Here is a 21,507-nt window from a genome sequence, read left to right as displayed (position 1 = left end):
TCATCAGTGTAACTTGACGTTAGCTCCATTGCAGAAATCCTCAATTTATTCACAGAAATCTGTTGTCTGTCAAAAGGACAGTGTGCTTTTATTGCCTGAAGCTACTGTAGGTTTTGAAGGTCTCTTCCAAACCTAGATGGGGGTTCACCTTCCTAGTTCTTAGGGCAATAGCTGAGTTACCTTGCTTTTCTCAATTGTACGTGCACACGCATAGGTATTAGAAACATGTAAACACGTACATATACTGCAAGGGTATCCAAAGCACAGAGGGGTGAGGACTTGCCAAAGCAGGCTCAGTGCTGGAAAAACTCAGGCAGTTCAGGAAGATGGCTTGAAATTAGTGCTGGAAAATAAACATCAGAAGGATTGGAGTGAACTCATTTGCAAGTGTTAAAAGAACCATCTGTGTCTGCTTCACTAGTGTTTGGTCCTCCTCTCTGCAACCATCCAGTACGATCTGTGGCTTCCCATCAACCTGTCTTGGATGGCTTTTTTTTTCCTTGCTTGTGTCCAGTGGATCTCCACAACATCTGAAATCCCTTCTAAACAACATTGCCAAGACTTTAACTGTGTGATCTTGATGCCATCACACTTTTATCAAGGGCCTTAGAGGCTTAGTAGCCTGTGGTCAAGTTTACTGCTTTCTTCAGCAATGAGAGAACTATATACTGCTGCCATCAAGAAGCAAAGGGGACAGCAAGCTCATTAATGCTTGCTTTGTTAATGAGAAATAGGAAGTGTTACCTTCAGCCTTGGAGATGAATAGTTTTCTTCATACTAAATGGATGGGGGGGGGGGGCTACTCTGCCACCAGATGCAGGGTGCTGTGCCCATGTCTGTCTAGTAACTGCTGCTGCTGAAGGGACACCAGCATCCCAGGTCTCTCCTTAAAAGCCAGTAGCTTACAAAGTTCTCTGGTAGTTTGCACAAAGAATTTTTAATTTATCCCTGTGTATCTGCAGAAGAGGGGTGTTGTGCCTTGCTTTCAGTGTGGTAAGGAGTCACACAATATCTGTACCACGCTCCTACAAATAGGATGTTGATCCTGTGTTTGAGTGATCAGCCAAGGACTGATCTAGATGATGACAATCCTCATGATCTGTTCCAGCTCTGTATTTGCCGAGTATCTTTCAAGAAGAGGTAGGTGAATCATGGACTTGATACTTCCCAGGTCTTCTATGCCTTTTCATAAAGGGAAGGAGGACACATTTGAGGACACATCAGAGAATGTCTGACATATGGTCTGGAAATTAAGCAAAAGCAACTCCAGTATCCTGCAGTGTTGGCAGAGATGTTTTTCTTTTCATTTTCTGAGAGGTGCTGCAGCAGAAAACCAGATCTGCTTCTGCAAAGACTGTTGCTCCCATCTGGAGAACATAATATTTGACCTGTGGGCTTAATTTGCTGTCAGTCTTCAACAACTCCCAGGAAGGAGACTCTATCTCTCTTAACTTGAGGCTATTGCCTCTTGCCCAAACAACAGGTTTCCCCAGGCTTGTTCTTGAGCCAAATGAGAAACATGAAACAAATAAATGCAAAATACAATCATCTTTTTAAACTAATACCGGTAAAAATGCTTTGAAGAGAGAATGCTTTGCAAGTGCTAAATAGGAATGTCATTGCAACTCCACATTACCACTGCAGAGGAATTGGGCTGCACAGTGGTGTGTCACTGAAGACACATGTCTGTCTCTGGCTGGGATTTTTTTATTATTATTATTATTGAGCATCTTGTTCTCAGCTGCTACTAGAAAATCAGCAGGAAATCTCTCAAAGCTGGGAAGAGCTGGTACACTTTGTGCCTTGACTTGTTTATGCCTTTCCATCTACTCCCTTAAAACTGGAGCTATTGCTTCTGCACAGAAGTCCCTTCAGCAGCTTTTGGAGGGAGCTGGCTGCTGTTCCTGAATAAAGACTGGAATGATTGCAAGATCATGAGTGAGTGACTGAGGTGGTGGAGATGGGCATGGGGGATACCTCAGCCTAGAGCCCAGACTTCATCCTGAGGCACACCAACCTCATGGAAGTCCTTTACTACCTTGTTGCATCCTTTTCTGTGGATCCAGTGGAAGAAATTGCAGGACTTTGGAGCCCCACTGTACTGTATCTGCCAAATGTAGTTTAAGCACATCCCCACTAGTACAGGGATGAAGAGCTTTGATTTGTTTTTTTTCCAGCAAGCCAAAAGTACCAACTTCTAAAAAATATCTGGAAAGAAACAGTTATGTGATCTACTGAAATTTGTAACAAAGGACAAATTGAATCCTTCATGCTGTGTAACAGCCATAAACAAAGGCTTTATGGCTGAGAAGCTGTAGGCAACGTTCCAGCAAAATCAGATTTATTCCCTCACCACCTCCTGCAATCTAAGTCTCTGGAAATGGGAGTTCCAAAGGCTGTTCTGACACAATGTTAACTGCAGCTTCTTAAAATGAGACTGCCTGCCAGTATGTGTTCTGTGCATGGTATGTGTCTGTATAACTGCACCAGCTTTTACAGTTGACTTCTCAGTAGTCATGTGAAACCAAAACAACTGATGAGCTGGACTTGGAATCACTTACAAAAAAAAAAAAGTCTGCCTTCTGGTTAAGAAAAAGATTCCATGATCAAAGCTGCTCCAAGCCAGTGGTGATCCAACCTCTGAGTGTCATGTTCCTTCTCCCCAAAACTACCGGCTGAGTTTCTAGGGGAACTCTGCAAGATGGATATCAACACCTGGTTGTACTATTGCAAAGTGAGTAGCTGCATTTTCCTTCTCACAAATGCCTGGCCCTACCTCTACTTGATGTGCACTCCAAAATGTAGCCCTGAGGTTTCATGAAATTTATCCTTGGAGTAATTAACCAAGTTCTGAAACTGCAATCTGGCCAGATCATTCCCTGTTAAGGAAGAACAGTTCTATTCAGTGGATTCAAGAGCTAGATTCTAGCTTCAGGAGTCAAATAGATCAGTAGAGTCAGGAGTCAGTAGATCACTGACAAATAATTACAGAAATCTGAAGCAAAACTCTTCACATGCCAGTTTTGGATCAACTGAGTATCTTGGTTTGTGCTTGTTTCTTGTATGCTTAGTATATAGTTGAAGATAGAAGTTGAAATGAGGACTTTGTTCTCGTTAAGCAGTTGTCCAAATATGTCTCTCTTTAAAGAGGTTGACTATACTTCTGCCCAAGGCAGACAGATGTAGAGCCATCGACCTCTCTGCTCTTGTCTACAGCTTGTTATAAACACTGAACAAAATGGCTTAAATTGTTGGGACCTGAGAAATGATATCTTTGAGCTCTGACCCAGCATAACCAAATCCAGACACTGAATGTCTCTGCTTCCATGTATTTTATACAAAGCACCTGACACAGCAGCAACCAGTAACAAAGGAGTAAATCCAGCTGCCTGCAACAGTTTGCCTTCATTAGCCAAGCCAAAGGTCACCTTGCTGGTGTCACCATTAGTGTCTGCCACTACCAGGGCCATTGCTCACTCTAGGCCTTAGCAGAGAGATTGTGTTATAGAGGGTGAGATGGGAGCCAGGTTGAAAGGCTCCCAATGTCTCTGTGGGGCTTTTTGTACCTCACAACCACAGTGACATCCCAAACCTGTATGGGTTGCTCTGGAAATTTGGTATAAATCCAAAGTGGTGGGCTTGAGTAACAGATGCTGACCCACTAAAGCACAAGACATCTTCTGAGGGCCTGGCAGCACCCCCACTTTTTCTTAAGAGTTGTTTAAAATAAGACCATTAGCCCAAAGTTATCAGCAGCATAGAGCTGCTAACTCAAGAGTCACTTCAGCTTCCCATTCAGAAAGAGTAAGTGCATGTTTTTAATCACAGGCAAGCCCATGGATGTTGCAGTGAATACAGTGACTCACCCCCTCCCATGGCAGAAACAAATACCCCATGCCCCAAGTAACTGCTGACTGGCCTGGGATTGAGTCTCATTGCAGAGAAGTAAGCCAGTTCTTTGAGGGTGAGGTTAACTCAAGCAGCTCCATGGAGTTAGAGCCTTATCCTGCAAACGGTTAAATGCTTAACCAAGCCTGCAAGAATTAGTCAAGTACAAAGCTACCTTCCTTTATGGGACTGAGGCTGTAGCCCCCTTTTCTCTCCTTATTTCACCAGTACTTTTCCATGATGGAAAAAAAAGTGAAGTTGAACTCCTCTATGTCTTCACCTGTTTACCTTTTTAAATACCAAACCAAACTCAAGCTGACTAAAGGTTGTGCTGTCTTCATTTGTGGAATTAATTCAAATGGCAGGATTCTATTGATTCGAGAAAACAGAAGATTCATCCCAACGTGACAGACCTCCCAAATGCTAAATAATTCTTATAATATTAAAACTATAAAGTCTGCTCCTACTGCCTGATCAGCAAATAGACACTAGGAAAACCAGCATGCAAGCTAGGAAATCAGTCAGTACACTAAATGTGTTATCCACAACTTCTGCTCTTTCTTAGCTGCTGGTTTAACAATACAAATTCTACTGTGTTAAGCACAAAAAGGGAATAAATATTTTTATTTAAAACAGAGTAACTCAAAGTGGCCATAATAACCCATTTATGTGGCTTTTGTACTTGGGTAATGAATGACTGTAGTATAAAGTGCTCCTAGTTTTTTGCCTCGAGGTCTTGTCAATCATTACCTGATAAATAAAAACTTCAAACAGGCCTCTTTTAGCTTAATTGGGCAGAATTTCTCTCCAAAGGAACAGCCAAATACAGAGAATAATGTGTTTGTGGCAGCAATGGAAGTCAGCAGGCAGGGAGTTCAGATGAAAACATAGAGAGGATGCAAATTCTGAACTCAAAAGATGAGTCTTCTGTGGTCTACTTATCCAGAAAGTGTCTGTTCCCTTTGCAAGCAGAGCTGAAAGGGTTGAACAGGGCAGGAGAGGAAATCCGGTGGTCTTTGGCAGTGCTGCTGAGCTGTGCTTGTGTGAACTTTGCTCTCCCTCTCTGGCTTTACAGCTGACACTTCCATAAAATCCAAAATCTTAAAATTACACTAAAGCTTTATTTTATTATGATGAACATTGGCAGCAACGGAGGCAGCTTCCTGCATAGGGACAAAAGGGTCCTATTGTCAGTACTGGAACAGCTCAATTAAGCAACCATAACATCCTCAAAGTTTGGCCTGAAAAGAAGTTAAAATAACTGATCTATAAAATGTTTTAAATGTGTTTTAAAATGTCATTACTCAGATAAATCTAGCCATTTTGGAGCTGGCTCACTAGAGTTTTACGGCCCTGCCAGTTTATGGCAGCGTATGCGTTCACGGCAAGGCTTTCTCTTCCAGAACAGTAGATGAGGAGACAAAGCCTCAGTAGCTGTGGACTGAGGGGAGGCTGCAACCAGCTCTGAACAGAGCTTTGGCTCCTGGGCTGGGAAAGCTGCTCTGAAATGCATCCAGTGAGCTGTGTGTGTTTGTGGCAGAGCTGGAGACCAACTGATATTTCATAAGGCTGGATGTGTTGAAGTTGGTGGTGAAGCTGCTGTTGGCTGCAAGACTGGCAATGTAAAGCAGGAGGAGTTTTCTTTATTTTTTTGTTTATTTTTCCTCCCCTTCTTGGAACCACCTCTGACTTGCAGTATGTCTAAATGCAGAGAGTTGGAGCCATACTGAGAAATCCAAAGGATCCTCCTTCTGAAATTAGTTGAAGCATACATAAGCTGAGTTAAGCAACAGTTTAGGTCAATAAAGGTCTTTGCACTGATGCTTTACTGGGCTTCAGATCAGTGCATGAAGCAAACTTACCTATGAACCTGTAATGGCTTGTGAAAGATGGTAGTTTAACTCCAAAATGCTGAAGATAAAGGCATCTGGATCAGCAAATAGATCTACAGAACCTGGCACAACTCCACTCGTGGTTCAAAGTAAACAAGAACCCGAAAATTGCTGTTATGCCCTAAAGATACAATGTTTAGTTAATACAGGGATTAGACCATTATTTTCTTCAGCTGCCTCCATAGCAATGCGGTGTGGTATCCACAGTAGGAAACCTCATGCCAACAGCATCTCTGAAATATGCTAAAACAATCTAAATTAGAAAATGTCAGCTTCTTGGCTGATGTTCCTTTGGAGTTTCTTTCTTCCTTTCTTGTGCCTCTATAATTTTATTGGGATGACTAAATCTCTGAACTATGTTAGCAGTAAACAGAACTAATTTACCCCCCGCTTCTTTGAAACAGCTGCTGACAGCTGCACTATAATTCAATCATGGATCTTTGCAGTGCAGACTGCAAAAACATATTCATTTTTTTTGTATTCTCCCTTCTCTGCTGTATTTGGACTGAACTCATCACACCAAATAGTGACATGTGCTAGTTCTACCTATACCTAGAGACTGAGTTACATAAAATCAGAGACTCAAGAAATAGTGCCAAGCCAGAATGGTTTTTTGACTATAGGGAGAATAACCACACAGATACACAGCATTGTTGGGATATCTTTTGTAAAGTTGCAATGATTTATTTTACTAGTTTGTACAAAAAGCTTCTGACAACTGCTCTATGAAAAGAACCAGAACAGTGTATGCATTTTTGCCAACCGGTAATAAATATCTTCTTAAATAAGGAAACAAATGTGTTTAGGAACTGAGATTCGTTTTTCCTGGATGTGACTGAAAAGGAATTCAGAGATGGAAATAAATAATTCTTCTTCCGCTTGTGACAACTATTTACATAAAAATGTACAAACAGTGAAGCTGATGTTGAGCCTAGCAACAGAAATCCTATTATTATGTTTAAAAAAAACCCCAAACACACAAAAACCAAAACAAACAACCCCACATAATATTTAATATATGAATCCTATACAGCAAGATACCGTGGTCCAAGTTAAAAATGCAATACACCAACGTAGTGACCACCAACACTGAAACACCCCCAAGAAAAACTAATCCTCTACTACTAAATAGTGGAAGTTTAGGCATGATTTAGCTTTTAACTCTCTAGGCAGCACCTTAACTTCCTTTAAGAGGTTTACAGAAGCACTGGTGTTTGTATGTGTACAATGTCAAAAGACAAGTCCAATCTGCATGATTTCAATACTTCTAAGTAAGAGATGCACTGAGGGCAGTTTTGGCTGTTTATTGTACAGGACCTTGTCTGCAGACTCCAGGGAAGGGTGGTCTTTTGCCTTCAGCCCTTGTCCTGCCATTTGGCTGGCTGTGACTATTTGGCCCAAGTTTCCACTCAGGGCAGTCAGGAGGTTTGCTGGAGTCGTGTGTGCCACGGCCACGCTGGTCCTGCAGATGTTTCAGGTGCTTGTGTTCAAAGCTGGCAATGTGGCAACTGCTCACCGAGGTCCCAGTCCAAAAACTACTGATGTCATGGAGACACTTCCACTTTCCCATAAGTCTAATCTTGCTACTGAGAAAACTGCTGGGAAAACACCAATTGACTTAACTGAGATTAGAATTAGACCATCAGAAACAAGTTTCCAGTTTATTTCATAGACAGTATTTTTTTTTCCCCTCCCTTTGCTTATTCTTTTTAAAGTGAAGCATCTGGTCTGGATTTGATCTGTGACTTAAAGGAAGAAGAGCAGTGAGTGATTTCCAGAACTGGGTGGTTGCATTCATTTATCTTCTTTCTCTAACTCTCCTCTAAGGCAAGACATGGAGCCAAGTCCCCACTGTGGCTGCATCGCCCTGTCCTCTCCCTGAGAACTGACACAGAACCATCTCCAGGGATTTACTGAGTTCTGGATCCATCTGTTGGAGGTTTAGATTTTTGAAATTTGGAGATTTAGTGCTGTGGACCTGGTGTTCCATTGGACAGAAGTTTCTTTTTTGATCTCCCTGGTGAAATTTATTCCAATCCTACTTTTGTCATCGCAACATATGCCAAACTGTTGAATTGGTTTGTGATTGGTTACTGCTACTTTGTATTCTTACACACAACAGCTTTAATTGAGGTTTAATTACTTAAGTGTGATGTTTGTGTAACCTGTGACTTTAAAAGGAGGGAAAAGAAACGCCTTGAGGGGATGTTTTCTTGCTCCTGGTTCCAGTTTGTTGGTGTGGCTCTTAAAAGGGACTTTAAATTTCTTTATTAAAGGTGAAGCCAATAATAGAGCAGGGGGGTTACTGTAAACACTGACCTTGGGAAATAAGGCTTCCTGGCTTGGTTCTAGCTGAGGCTGCATGGTGCTGGGTATGTGTTACAGCATCTCCTGCACTTCAGCCTCCATGTTTTTGAAAAAATCTTGGAACTTGTTCTGTCAGTGAAGTCAATGGACATTTTCCAAACAGCAGCAGGATCTTTAGCTGGCTTTCACAACCCTAACTGCTCAGGATACCCCAGCTCAAACGTTAGGTTTAATGCCTCTTTCTTGATGTTTTGCTGTTTTCCTGTTTCAAGTTCGTAGCAAATTCAAATCCTTTCTGGTTGCTAGAGGAAAATTCCTTCCTTGCTAACAGAAAAAAAAAGTATACCCCAAAAGTTTTGCTCTTTGGAATGATTTCCCTCAGTTCTTTTGCTTGCCAGTTTCCTTAGACTGATGTGTACTTTGTGTCACACAAAATCTCAAGGGCTGGAAGGGACCTCTTGCTGCTGTAGTTTAAAACTGGAAGTTGAATGTAATTAATCTTTGGTTTTGCTTATGAAATTGAATCAGAGGGATGGAAATAATAATTCTCTAACAAAATACCTGTTCACTCCAGGTATATTTTGTTCACTTTTTTTATTGCAAACTGCGTTACAGGAACTACACATGCTTATTAGTCACAGCACATTCTCACCTTGGATAGAGGATTATTTTTTTAACTTGACAATCAACACTGGTGAGTTTGCAATCTCCAGAAAGACTTATTTGCAAAAGTATGTCTTGTAGGAGCCAATTTTGTAGGCAGATTTGGTTTAAAATGGCTTCTCTGGTTTGTTTCAGTTTACAAGCTCATTGTCTGTAATAAACTAAAACAAAATGTGTTCAAATGCCACTTAGATCCAGAAACTGTTCCATTGTCTGAACTTTCAGAAGCCTGGTCCTAAAAACTGACTGGGATTTTTTTAAACCCATTGCTGGAGTGCTAACCTTTTCCCCTCCCCCACACAGTTGTACAAAACCACTCTTTACAAATAACTTCATTTTTTTTTCCTTTTCTTTTCTACAAGCCTAATGACAGCCACATGCTCGTACCACCATGTTCCTGTATTTTTTTAAGATAACATTGGAGCTGTCATCAAAATAGAGCACTGAGATGGCATTGAGTTGTGTAGGAGCACAGCAGGGTTTCGGCACAGTCTCTGGGTTTATAAAGTGAACCTGGGGAATGAAAGTAGAGGCATGTTAAGATTTATTTTTCCCCTCTCTTCCTCAATATTATTCTTTCCCAGGCAACCTTGTGTCTGTCCCATGGACTCATTCAGACATGTTTTGAACACCTGACTCTATGTACAAACATCTAGAGATGTGCCCTGTATGTGTGAAGGCTGATGCAGGCACCCAAGATTGATCTAGTTGGGAATCTTTCAGTGAGGCAGGTTTCCACTAGAAAACTGATATTTGTCAGAGCGGTCAGTACTCTGCAGAAGTGTACTTGTTATGTTAAAACTCTGCAGGACGTGCAGGTGAGCTTTTGTGAAATCCCACTAGCCCTGGGCAGTTACCCCTGTCTCTATGCTGGAAGCACCAAGACCCTGTGCTCCCTGATGTGGTGAGAAGGTGCAGTGAAGCCTCCTCATGCCCTGCAGATGTGTGCAGGGGTCTGGGATGTTAAGCTGGACCCAAGGTGGGTAGGGAGTCTAGGCAGGTCAGCTGTGGGTGCTGCACAGCCAGGGCTCTCGGGACCAGCTTTTGCAGCAGCATACAGCAACAGTAGATCCTCACAGAGTTTTTCCAAGAGATGCCAATAGTGGGTCTCACATCCTGCTCTTTCCTTCACATGCAGTGGGACTATACCACCAGTAAGATGTCTGTTGTAGGGACCTCTTAAACTAGAGAGAGCACATTGATGCTTCCAGCAAAGACTCCTAGCCAACTGTTAATTCAGGCCACTCAGCTAGACACGTTGAGCCAGATGCTTAATAAGCTAATGTAGACTGACCTTCTCTTGTTAGTTTAGAGACTTTTTTGTGTATAAACTAATTTTAAGTAACACCTATCAGATATAACCATATTAAGAGCTGCAGTGCACCTACCAGTGTCTGTACAATGGCATGATTTGTAGCATTCATGTATGAATTCAACGGGAAAGCACATTCTCCTTCACAGTAATACGCAGCGTAGCCCTCTGGAGCAATGATCCAGTCCTTGATTAAATTGAAGACATTAGATTGTGGAGAAAGAGAGAAATATTGTGCAGTGAAACAAAAAGTAAACCACCACATAAATCTATCAACTCACCCACAAACAATTACAGTGGCTTGCAAAATAAAAATCGGGTACCCTGGCCTTTCTAATGCTGTCTTAAACACTTCTAAAGTGTCTGCTTTGTCTGGAGGGTCAGAGCCCACTTTGCTAATGTGCCCACAGAGTAGCTGAACTTCAGGGTTTGGTTGTTTATCCATCCAGCACTGTCCTCCTGGCTGTCTACAAGGATCACTTCACTCAGCACTGACATGCATGTGCAAGCTTTCAGAAAAAAAACTCCTTTGACCACATCTAAAAGAATCAACAGATGAAAAGGGGTAGCTGCATATGTGTCCAGCACTGCCAGAGGAAATCTGGAGCACAGTTTCTCAAAAGGACCTAAGCGTTTTGTCTTTCTAGACAGACTCTCATTAAATTGTTGTGTTTGCTAACCTTGCAGATGCACTTGTGAAGCATGCTATAGACAACATACAGTTAGCTTGATGTCACTATTGCAGCTTGATCGGTGATGTGCAAAGTCACCCCAACTCCCACCCTGGCCACCCACAGCCCTTACCTGCCACCCCAGGTCCCTGAAGCTGACGTAGAGCTCGTGCTTCTTGCAGGCTTGTCGCTGGTCGCTGCTGCTGTTCTCTGCATGGGGAGAGGGGTGCATGAGGCTGAGCTGCTGCCACACGCGCTGTGTGCCCAGTGCCAGCACACTGCCCCAACGGGGCTGGGCCATTGCTGCTCACCCTCTTCAGGGCTTGCTTTTTCTAACATTTTCAGTTGTACCCATAAACTAATGGCTGGATTTGGTATGTGTGAAATGCCTCTCTGGCTTTTTGTGCAAAGCCAAAAAAAGACTCTGAAAATAGGTGTCTTTTTTTCTTCTTCTGGGCTTCCTCTGACCTCACACTAGCAAAAAGTAAAACTCTGTGGTTATTGCCTACTATATAAAAAAAGAAGCTGTAAAAGGAGTGACAGGGAAGGGCACTCTTTACATTTTTTCTAAATTTGTGTCTTTGAATCACCTGCATTACTGCTGAAACTCACACCTTCAGGCCTATACAAGCAACATATGCTATTAAGAGAATTCAGAATCTATACTTCTGTCCAAGGCAGCTGGATCCAGATTACAGACTTCTTGCAATGAGGGACAATACTGAAGCCAAAGAATAAAGTAAGGGTCTGAATCTTGGATCTGAACCATCATTATCAGTGCAGCTTTGAAAGTTGTGTTCATCCTGGACACAAGTCAAAGTATCAGAAACTATGTTTTCAACTCTTGTTGGAAGCGAAGTCCCCAAGCTGGAAGGAAAACACTGGTTACAGGGATTTTTCCAACCTACTCCTAAGAAATTGTTTTGTCCACTACCCATCCTTTAAAAATTGAACTGATATAAGAAATAGATAATAAAATGCACATTTCAACTACAGGCCATTTGTGCTTTGGGGAATTGTAAAAGGTAGAGCTTGGAAACAAAAGCCATTGTAAACTATTTTAAGGGACTCTTGGATTTTGGGTAAGAGATACAGAAATACATACATTTGGGCAGGTGAAAATAAACCACATCTATTGCTAGGGCTGCAGAAAAACATAATTAGTTCTAGGATGGGAATGACCTGATAAATATAGGGAAGCTGCAACAAGACTGACAGGAGACAGTTCTCCCATAGCATTGCAGGTAACCCCAAGCAACCCAAGGCAAAGGTGAGTCACATAAGATGATACTGTGCCCTGTGTTGTCCTTCCACTTCTTGCAAGCCCTTCCATTCAGTGAAGCACTCACAGAAACAGAGCTGGAATTTGCCCTGTGCTGTGGTTCCTGTTGGGAGGTCACCAAGGGCCTATTATTCTGAGGTATCACGTAATGAAGCCACATTTCTATTTCAAATGCCTGATGGAGTTTTCTTCCATATTAGGAAGTACAGCTCCTCCCAAAATAGCTGAAGTTATCCCAAGCAACAAATGGGTTTTCCTCTTCTGTACAAAACTTTTGAACTTTCTAGGGGCTAAACTGAAAATCCCAAACTGAAAATCTACAGTATTGTGATTCGGATCCACTGCAATATATTCTTGTTTCAATCCCTTCGTGGTTTAATGTAATTACCTCACATATCAAAATAGGAACTTATTTCACATGGGAGAAATGGAGATTTTTTTTCAGGCTAGGTGCCTTTTTCTTTAAAAAGCTGGATTAAGAACTCCCTCAGTTTAACACTGTTTCAAAGAAACATTACTTTTCTTACTTTTTTTTTTAATAATGCCAAGTAGCTTCAAATCAGCAACTGAACACTAGTGTTAGACCAAAGGACAACAGACAGACTGAATGTGGGAGAAACCATTCCCACGTTATCACACCCCCAGAGTCCCTGACCCATCCACCCACACCGTACCTGCGATGTTGGACACCCGGAAAGCCTCCTGGTTCTTGGGTGGTTTCGATCGATTCTGGCTCCTTTGCTTCCCTCCCGTGGAGCGGATACTGCGGAGATGGACCTCGGTGGCTTTGAAGAAGGCGACTGTGAAGGGCTGCTTGTTCTGTGGGCCGTGCCTTCCAATGAGACCCGCCAGTTTGGGGTTGATGCTTTGCCCTTGATAACAGAATGGACTGATAAGAGGGCCTGCAGTAACTTTTGGCTTTCAGGAGGTATGGTAAGGGTAAGGAGGAGGAGAGCTGCTGTCTGTTTGGAAAGGGTGATTCCTAGGTATGTCTGTATGTGTCACTCCACCAAGGCTCTGCACTTAGTGGCCAAAGCTAGCACAGCTAGCTCCATTTTATATCTGTGTGTAAAAGTTACAGAAAATAGTCCTACATATAATTATTTTACCCTAAATCCGCTTAGCATTAACTTTTCCTGCATTCTTTAGAGGGGTTTCTTTAAGTTCACCAACCTATAATTTGAAGTGATCCTATAAAAGGAACCATAAAACTCAGCCCATAGGAACACTAAATTCCCACTGGAAGGTTATTAATTTAAAATAAAAATGCCTTGTATGAAATGCTGACTGAGTTCCAGAGAGGCTGTAACTGAGAGAAACAAATAATTCAGATGTTTACAGACATTTTGCTTATTGCTGTATCTCAGCACTACTGTACCAAATAACTTTGTCACAAAACTGTCCATTACCATTCTTGCTTTTTTAGTAAAAGATCATCAGGTGGTTTCTCTGTAGAATTAAATCAGGAACTTACAAACAACAGAAGGAGGGAGTGGCAGTGGGAATTGAACATTTCTCCGTGTTGTCTCCAAAGGACGTCTGGGTGCTGTTGTGAAATGCAGTGGTGATATCCAGAATGTCTCTGTTCCAAGCTACTGAGTACTCCTGCTAAGCCAAAGTTCTGTTGATGGCTCTTGTGATCTTGTGGCTGAGGATAGCTCTAAGCCTTGTCAGTCACAAGTCAAATATGCCAAAGGACAGACGATACTTTCCTAGAGAAGCCCTGGAAGGCAGCCTGGATGGGGAGAGCAGGCGAGGGGCTCTACAGCCCACTGACAAAAATGTCCTTATCTTACTACTTTCTGACTACTGTGTGAAAAGAAACTGTTAACTTGGAATGTCTCTAGGTAATATTTTATAACTGCTGTTTTTAAGATGAGTAAGTAAATGCCAAGGCTTAGAAATTATTGTCTTTATGGAATTACTTCCATCTTTGTCAAAAGAATGGTAAATGTAACACCCAGAAAATGAGGGCTATGTTCAAAGCTCGAGGCCAAGAAACAGACCAGCCTCAGAAACAGTCTATTTTCTATTTTTCTAAAAGGATGTAGCCCACCAAATAAGGCCTGAGATGCACCCACATGGGATTTGTAGAGAAGATTGGCTCAAGAGGTGTTTTAATGGGAACTTGGCAGCAGGACAATTGCCCAGCATGGCCAGGCCTTGCAAACTAGATAAAGCAAAACTAATCTCGAGACAGGGCACCAGGAAAGCTCAGGCAAAAATAGCAACAGCAAAACCTCATGTACGTACATTTGTATGGAGACACATATCAACAACTTCTTCACCACCTGCTTAAGCTACTTTCCAGAAACTTGCCCAAACAATTTTCATTTTAAACATTTGAGTCTGAGCCCACAAAGTGCTTAAGCAAGTAGCTAATGCTAAATACATAAGTGGTTCCACTTGTGCTCAGGCTTTGCCTGATGGAAGCCTTATTTCCTGAAAACAAGCTCAGCTGTAGGAGTTAAAGCTCACTCAATACTGCTCCTATAGCTTTTCCTGCCTCTCCAAAGAAGTCTTTCTGCTTCCCAAAGCTGTTTAAACTAGGAAGGACATCTATGGCTGTGTTCTCTCCAGTGTAAATTATTTTACTTTGCCAGGTCTCTAGAGATGAGGTCAGAAGCATGCAGTGAGGGGATGCAACTTCACACTTAGTATGTTTAATGGATTTGCATTTGGGCAGCACTATGTAGCATTTGAGCAATGAATTCCTCACCTAATACCAATATGTCATGTTCAAGACCAGTCTGGTGGCAGTGTTTCCTTAGTGGAAAAAAGGGTATGTAATGCTTTGTATGCAAAGTAGCATATTTATTTTTAATAGGGATGGGGAAAATCCACTGATTTTTCCCTGTACATCTAGAAAGCAAGGTTAAACACAAGGACACTTGTGTAGTCACCCTTAGACAATGATAAACTTCTCCCCAAAGAACTCAAGTTGTGCTCTTGAACTGTGGGACATGGCTTTTTTCTGGTTTTATTAAGTTGCTTTTTTAATGCTGTCAAAAATGGGGACTCAAGTGACAAACTAAGTAAACCAAAGTGGGCAGCTGCTGAGCCAGGCGCTATCAGGTGCTGGGCTGAGGGCTCACTGAGGGCTACTGAGTCACTCAAACATTTCTTCTTCTTGCTGTTCAAGATGATCCCCTTTTTCTAAGTGTAAACAAATACCTTTTGATTCCATCCAAGTTATACATGTTGATAGACTTATTTGGCAAGATTATAAAGAAATACAAAAATCATTTTAATTTCTTTTGTACTTCATCTGGGCAGTGCTCATGATGTCAGAATGATGTTTAAATAGTCTGTATTGGCTTCAGATCTCTAAATGTAATGACAGATACAGAGTAAAATTGGGGTTTTTTTTCCCCTAATTCACTTAAAGTTTTGGGGACGGTCCAAGAACGTAGCATTGCATCAAAATTCTGCTATGTTTGCAGCACACAATTTTTCCTAAGTTCAGATGTAAAAGCAGCTTTCTTGTTAGCACACACAGTAAAGCAAAATCCAAAAATGAAACCTGAGGAGCAAGGAAGGACACATCCTTGCCATCATTCAAAATAGAAAGACAAATTCACACATATGGTGTAGAAATGTGGGTGCAAAGGTGTGCTGCCAGGGGAATTTGTTACAGAAGACAATCAGACAATCGTGTCTTGCATCTCTGTATTTACTTTTTAAACACTACAGTTGGCTTTTCTAACTTCAGTGACAAGTTGATTGAAGTATTTTGTTCATCTGTTTTGAGAAGGCAGTGGGTTATGTTGTAAAGGGTTGGAATCATATACAAACTCAGCTCGATTTCTCAGGAGTGCAAAAAGAAATCAGATTCCTCATTTTCATTGAGCTGAATACCAGATGAGAATGCACTTATCACTGAAGCTGGGAATTTCTGTCTTTGAAAGCTCTCTCTGTGATAGATCTGGCTGTATGCTTTTAAGAGTCCTCTTCTAATTGCTCCAGCAGAGCAGAGTTACTGTGTGTGCAAAGTTGCAGCATTTCCTTTGATGTAAGATCCTGAAAAGCCTTCGTTGAAATTTGTAAGATGCTCATAAGCTATTTGTCTTCCTCTCTAATGCTGAAAAAAGGGATTGACTTTTTCTGTAAAGTTTCTAGGGAAAGATGGGGAAGGATCAGAGCAGTAAGACTTATCAGTAGAAGAGTGTGAATGTGATCCTGTAGCATCCATAGCATTTAGAGACACAAAGCCCACTTCCAGCTATCACTTTTCTGTGGACTCCAGGCTAGGTCTATGATGGTTTTCCTTTATGTGAACCACAACTGAACAAATGTGCCATAATTGTGGTTACCACTTCTGTACTTCCAAGTAGTTTATTTAGGAGGCAAACTGGAAACTAGAAACAAGGACAAGTGTTTGAGAACAGGTTAAGCTTCTCTTGGCTGATAATTTGCCTTAGTGTTTTAAGAGTCTTAACACCTTTATATAAAAATGGCAAAAAGCATCTGTCACTGGGGTGGGGACTAGTAACTTCCATGGTGAAGCTCCTGCTTTCTATGTATTTGGGTTTCTGCACTCACAGAGTACGCTGAGAGGGCAGGTTAAAACAAACCCTGTACATCTCTCTCTGCAGCTCCCACATGAGTAAAATCACTCATTTGTGTAAATGAATCTCTGCAAAATTACTTTGCATAGCCTTTATGCAAAATACTACTTTCTGGAAACATCCACAGTGTTGCATAAAAACCAGTAGCAAGTGATCTCATAGATGTATATCTGGAGAATGAAAGTATGTCATTAGATTACTATATTCAGAGTATTTATAATAGGTTTGAGCTGGGTTTTGTTTAATCTCTCCTGTGAGGCAGTCAGGCAGTTACAGATGGTCCCAGGTCCTGGGAATGCCCTAGAAGATTCAGGATACTTGGAATTTTAACTTTAAAATAAAGCAGCATGACTTTTTAGTTAAGACCTGGTCAGGAAAATTCCTGTCCTGACTCTTAACACATCCTTTCTGGAGGTGTTTCTGAGCCAGATCTTCCCACCCATTCACAAATCTCACAGGTTTGTACCATAGCATGCTGCAGACCTTGGACTCCAGACCAGGAGTGACTTTATTAGCCCTTTCTACTGCCACAAAGGAAATGAAAATAGTTTCTAGCTGTTTTCTGAATTTGAAAGGACTTTTGTTCATATTAATGCCAGCCTTCTGCATCACTCAGTTATGTCAGTTCCACATGTGACAGTTTCTTCCTCTCTCCTCAACTGGATTGCACTACCTGCAAATGAGCCAGAAGCATACACAAACCTTGACAGTGATGTGTGCCAACCTAATACTGAAATGACCGCAGACAGGTTACCAGTCTGTTAGAGCATCTGGGTACATCCTTAATCTCAAATCTCTCTAGGGATTATTTCATTATTATCATTATTAACATTTTAGGCAAATTCAGGAAAAAACATGCTTAAGAAACCCTATTCAAAGGAAAGTACTGAATGGTTAAGGCTCCCCTAGACTGAGAACCATGTACCTGAAACAAAGACTCAGTGACTGCCACTCACCATCGATGCCTTCCACGGAGAGCTGCAGGCCAAGGTTGTGTTGGGGATTCACCACCCAGTGATTGCTGGTTGCAGTAATGTCAAACACCAGCCACCCTTCCTCTGCAGCCCAGATTGTTCGGGAGTCAAGCAGGAACAAATCTGAATCCCTGAAAGAAAGAAGTGGAATTCCCAGTCACCCAGGCCTTCCACTGCAGTCCCTGCAGGCATCCACACACTTGGTCAGCCTCTCAGCAACAGGCAAGTTGTGCTGGAGCTGGGTCTGGTGCACTCCCCCCCCCCCCCCCTTTAATCACCTTCAGATGAAGCGCTTTTCAAAAAAAATAGGGAGGATGAGTTGAAGCAGAGCTGAGGTGGTTTTGGGTTACTTTGCTGTTACAGTTAACCTTAGAGCTGCTGATGCAACTTCAGGAAAAAAAAGCCTCTCACCAGGCACAGATTTGCAAAATGATTGTTTGCATATGCAAACTTGGTAATTGGACAGACAATGCTGCTCATTATCCTTTCCACACATAATTTCCTGACTTTTGTGCATAATTGCAGCATTGGTTCAAGCCAGCTGGAACAGTGGTGTGCATGTATTAACATATGTAATTTGTTCATCTGAGGTTACAGGTAATTGATTGAGGATGTAATGCTCAGCACAGTCACAGGTCTCATTAGTTTGGGTGGCAGTTTTCTTTCAATTAGTTGCTTGATTTTTAAGGCCACTGATGAATTATTCTACTTGAAGAACTAATACCAGAATATGAAAAGAGATCCAAAAAAGAGAGGATTTTGTGGTTTTGACAAGGGTGAAATAATTCTGGGTTTACAGAACACTCCCTGTCAAATTTCTGTAAAATGTAAAGTTGAGGAAACACAAGTTCTGTAAAGGAAGCCATCTTCTCTTATCAGTAACTTAGGAAGAGATCACTGGGATAAAAAAAAAAATGGATAGTAGTGCAGTTCCTTTATTAAAAACAACTTTACAAGAAGAACAAAGAAACACGGTGGAAGTGTCTAGACAAGTTCAATAAGAGCCGCTTTTGTACTTACAGTGCACAAACATAAGAACTTGTTTAAGTGTAATTATATCCTTTTGAATGAAGAATTATCCTTGGAAAACCCTTTAATCATGTCCTCAAAGCTTATTAATTTTGTCACTATTGATTTGTCAGTGCAAATATGCATCTTTAACTCAGTTTACACAGTGCCTCTAGCTTGCACGAAATATCAAGTGATCAAAAATGAATGTGAGAATGCTGTCGGCACAGAGGCTTTTGTTTCATAGCTTTTAGTGATCCTTTTCCCTGTGAGATACCAAGAAATTAGAGGCTTTTGTCCCACACAGCTGAGTCAAAACAGAAGTAGAGTTTTATTGCAATTTTTTTTACTATCTAGCTTTCCTTTCAACTTTTGTGGCCCAGAGTATGTAAGAGATGATGGGTTTCCTGTGTGAGCTAATAGATGTCACTGCCTCTGGCTCTGTCTTGCCTTACATGAAATTAAACTGCTGAAATTAGTTCCTGCAGAGCACGTGAGCACATCACCCATTGTGCATAAGTGGAGGATTCTATCTTTCCTCACCAAGGCACGATACCTTCGGATCCCACAATGCTGAATATATAGATACAGCCGATGGTGCTGAGGGTGCAATTAGTGCTGCCTGTGGCAGCCTGAAGGAAAGCAGTGGCTTTCTGTGTCAGTTCAATTCAGAGAGAGGAGGTGAAGGTCTGATGTTCGCAAAAGAGATCTTTCAGGTGCATGGTTATAATGATTGTAATGCCTCCCTTCTCCCAGCTTGATCCTACTGTGGAGGATGGCATGGAAGAGGGAGTTTTGATTTCTTTTAATCAAGGTTTTGGGTTGTGGAAGAAGCCCTACATCAGAATTAAACTTCCTACAATACTTTCTTGCTGCCACACAGGGGGTTCTACGGGGAGTGTTTTGGCAGATGTTTGGGCAGCCAATGCAGGTGGCCCAGAAAGGGGCCACCTTGGAGAGGCTCAACCCAGATGCTGGAAACTTATCTCTGGAGCTCTCAGCTTTGCTGGGTGCACCTAGGACAGCTGAAGATAAACAGTATGGATAACCTCCTCCCTCCATATACACATTAGCTACAGGAATGCAAAACGCTTGAAGCGGGGGACGAATTTCCTGGGGTTCTATCCCCACCCAGAAGCAGTGGCTGTGTTCCCACAGTGCATGACACAGTGGCACGGACACCTCCCGCCCTTCCCTGTTTACAACACACTGACCAAAATGCATCCCTGAGGAGCCAGGGATGAGGGAGTAGGATGGATTGGCCCGTTCCAATGGCTGAGTCCAAGTTTCCAGAAGTAAAGGGTTTTTGTGTTTGCATACTGCATCATTTAAGCATGGCCCCTGACTGGAACTCATGATTCACACAAGGTTTTGTTAATAGGGACTTGGCTTGCTTGGTTTTTATCCCTTTTAGTTTGCAGATTGGAGATAATAGCAATAATGATAACTTTTTTTTAAGCTACTGCTAGACTGCAGTATTATTACTCAGAAAAACCAGCCTTTAAGCTTCCTATGCTGACATGATGCAATCGGGGTAACCAGACAACATGAGGCATCAAGTACCAGGGTGAGTCAGTCTGGGAAATTGTATAATGTGTTTGTTTTCCTGTAGTTACAGCAATGTGCAAACAATAGGCCTGGAGGGGAAGCCCAAAGTGAGAGAGATCAAAGAGACCCACTAAAGGGAAATGTCCTTCCCACACACACTCGAACATTTAGACCCAAAAAGACCCCGTATGTGATGCTCTCTGGAGAAGTTCAAGCACTCCTGGATTAGCACTTTCCACTCTGGCCCACCAGCAGCGCCCAGAGACAGGATACAAAACTTGACTGATGTTGTAAGGAGAGGTTCCTGAGACTGTGGCCCTTGTTCTGATGAAAAGAAACCTCTTGTTCTTTTAAAAAGAACAACCTCTCTTTAAGTGAAGTTCCCTGCTTGCTAAAGACTTACAACAAACAGTGTTAAATCACTAGCTAATAGACAGCAAGCCCTTTTTTAGACGTCATTGTTGGACAAAACATAATAAACATGGCAAAAAATGTTGTTCTGCTTAAACAAAATTTGCTCTGAGGGTTCCTATCTAAAGAATTGTCATAAGAGATAGTGCTAGTTAAGTCTAACTAATGTGGCTGACTTCAGTTTTAGCTTAGAGGTAAAGATCTAAGCACAAAGGCTTCTAGTACACATGTGCTTTCTGGTACCTTACCTACCAACTGTCCACATATTTAGAGTATTCTTGGACTGATGTGAATACTGGCTCTGCAACCAGGATGCAGAAGAGCACTTTGGTTCCTTGGCCCTGCATTCAGTTCCTTCATTTGAGAACTTCAGAGCATGAGAAACTATACTGAACCTCTCACCAGACAGAGAGATAGGAAAAGACACATGATCCTCATTTTACAGAAAATTAAGCTGGGACATGGAAATGTTAATGTCTAGATTAGAGTTACATAAATTACGAAGTCTGGATCCAGACCACAAGTATGTTTTGTTAAGACCACATCAAAATGGCTTAGCATTCAAAGTACTGACATCAGCAGGAGTGTCAAAGCTTTCAGCAATGGTAAAACTCGGGGCTTTCAGCTCAGTTTTCTCAAGCATTGGGTTGCCAAGGGAGCCTAAGATGAGGACAGGAGGCTGGCACTTCTCTGCTGATCACTTTGGTAGTGATGGCACTGGATGTCAGACAAGAGAGTCACTTCCCATTAGAAAGCACTCCCAAAAAATTGTCTACAGATCATATAATTGTTGTGTGGCCTATGAAATTTCCTTGGTGAATTTATTTTCTGGACTTGGAGGTGAATAACAAATACTGCAAAGCAAGCATGGCTGGGGAGGATGCCTGTGAGATTGTGTCAGGAAAGCAGCTGGAGTTATGGAGGAGGAAGAGCAGAAGCTCCTAAAGGGCTGTGGACAACTGGTGGCATGAGTGGGGTAAGAG

At 41.9% G+C, this 21,507-nt stretch overlaps 1 protein-coding gene across 1 annotated transcript in view; it reads right to left on the bottom strand.

Moving 5' to 3' along the window:
* Positions 1–6,448: 6,448 nt before the first annotated feature.
* BMP7 (bone morphogenetic protein 7) overlaps positions 6,449–21,507 on the bottom strand; it is a 47,133-nt gene continuing 32,074 nt past the window's right edge. The window contains exons 3-7 of the mRNA XM_010206242.2: positions 17,540–17,688; positions 12,690–12,887; positions 10,867–10,943; positions 10,139–10,249; positions 6,449–9,263 (exon numbers count right to left, since the gene is read on the bottom strand). Of these exons, the coding sequence (XP_010204544.2) occupies positions 9,114–9,263; positions 10,139–10,249; positions 10,867–10,943; positions 12,690–12,887; positions 17,540–17,688 (685 nt within the window). The 3' untranslated portion in view covers positions 6,449–9,113. The remainder of the gene's footprint in view (positions 9,264–10,138; positions 10,250–10,866; positions 10,944–12,689; positions 12,888–17,539; positions 17,689–21,507) is intronic.

The sequence above is a fragment of the Colius striatus genome, chromosome 16 (genome assembly GCF_028858725.1).
Source record: "Colius striatus isolate bColStr4 chromosome 16, bColStr4.1.hap1, whole genome shotgun sequence".
Lineage (NCBI taxonomy): Eukaryota > Metazoa > Chordata > Aves > Coliiformes > Coliidae > Colius > Colius striatus.
Note: the sequence above shows the minus strand (reverse complement) of the source record. Positions and strands in the feature narration are given on the sequence as shown.